The following is a 1,553-nucleotide window of genomic DNA, read 5'->3' as shown; positions in this document are numbered from 1 at the left end:
CAGGAACGGCGGCGCTGATTGGGCAGCGGGGCCGAAGCCGGCCGTGATTGGCAGTGACGAGGCCTTGATGGGAGGCGAGCCCAGATTGGCTGTTGCGCGGAGGCGAGAAGTGGAGATCGATTGGCCGACGCGCGATGACTCTCTCCGCTGATTGGCGCTTGCTCTGCCGGCGGATTGGTGGGCAGGTGGGAACTTATGGTCCGCTGCCATTGGAAGAGAAACGTGTGCGTTCGCCGCAAGCCCCGCCCGCCGCCCGCGCATGCGCTCTGCACCACCGCTATGGCAACGGCGGGCGGGCGCATCGTTCTGTGCGCATCGTTCTGTGCGCATCGTTCTGTGCGCGGTCCTCGGGCCAGAGCCGGGTGCGAGGGCAGCCGGGAGGCTCGGCTCCATGATGCCTGCAGGGCCAGCAGCCCTGCGAATGGGGATGAAGAACAGGAGGAGGGCTAGGTGGCAGCCCTGAGCAAAGCACTTCTTTCCCCCCTGGCCCTGCTGCCTGCCCACAACCCAGGTTTACCCCTGCGCTGCCTTCTCCCCCCCCCAGGATCAAGCCCATTGCTCCCTGCAGGCAGCCGGGCCCCAGGAGCAGGGGGGCACAGACCTGCAGAAGAGGCTACAGCCAAGGATCACTGCAGAGCCAGGCATTGTGGCCAAAAGGGCTTTGTTTGAGAGCTGAAAAAACGTAAGAAGAGGGATAGAAGAGTAGCTGCCAGTTGCACAGGGATGGAGCTGAAGATCACCGACCCTTTGAAGTTGGTTGTTCATTAAAGAAAAAACTCGGTGTCCCACCAAGGAGGCAGTGGGGCTCATTTGTGCTTGGCACGAGGGAACTCCCTCCTGCCCTTGTCGCGGCCCCCAAAGTAGCGCACGCGGTGGATGGCCTGCAGCTGCCGCTCGATGGTGGCCCTGATGTCCACCTGGTCGGGGATGTGCACGTAGCGCACGTTCCTGCCAGCCACGAAGATCTCGTCCAGCTGTGACACCACGCCTCGCCTGTCTGTGAAAGTCACCTGGGCCAGGCGCATGTTCATGAAGGCGTCCACGTTGGCCACGCGTCCCGTGGCCGTGCTCTCATCACGGAGATCCACGGTGGTGACGTGGCCGTGCAGGCCCTGCAGCAGGATAACCAGGCTGTTCTCGGCGATGGTGCGCTCCTTGACTGAGTGGCTGACCTCCATGGTACGGCTGTAGCAGACGAACTGAGGGAGATGCTGCGCTGTGCCCCACCAGCACCTCGACCTCCAGGACTGGGTACCAGCACGTGCTTCAGTGCAGCTGTGGAAGCATGGCACGCTCGTGTACGTACACAGCAGCCTGGCAGTTCCACCGGCCCTCTACACACGGGGACACACACTGCCTCCTCCCCTTGCACACGGGGTGCTCGCTCCCACCAGCCCACTGCACGCAGGAGTGCTCATTACCTCCCTCCCTTCACACACCGGCGTGCTCGCTGCTCCCTTCCCTCGCATAACCACTGCACGCTGCCCTCACACCCCCCACCCCCCCTTCTGCACTCCCACCCCGCACACTCAGTTCTCCCCCCCAAGCCGCAC

At 63.7% G+C, this 1,553-nt stretch overlaps 1 protein-coding gene across 1 annotated transcript; it reads right to left on the bottom strand.

Annotated features, from left to right (window-relative positions):
* Window positions 1-644: 644 nt before the first annotated feature.
* LSM10 (LSM10, U7 small nuclear RNA associated) lies at window positions 645-1,517 on the bottom strand. Its single transcript, XM_010723349.3, has one exon. The coding sequence runs from the start codon at window positions 1,176-1,178 to the stop codon at window positions 807-809; it is 372 nt and encodes a 123-aa protein (XP_010721651.1). The 5' UTR covers window positions 1,179-1,517; the 3' UTR covers window positions 645-806.
* Window positions 1,518-1,553: the final 36 nt, after the last annotated feature.

Source organism: Meleagris gallopavo, chromosome 25 (genome assembly GCF_000146605.3).
Source record: "Meleagris gallopavo isolate NT-WF06-2002-E0010 breed Aviagen turkey brand Nicholas breeding stock chromosome 25, Turkey_5.1, whole genome shotgun sequence".
NCBI classification, from domain to species: Eukaryota; Metazoa; Chordata; class Aves; order Galliformes; family Phasianidae; genus Meleagris; species Meleagris gallopavo.
Note: the sequence above shows the minus strand (reverse complement) of the source record. Positions and strands in the feature narration are given on the sequence as shown.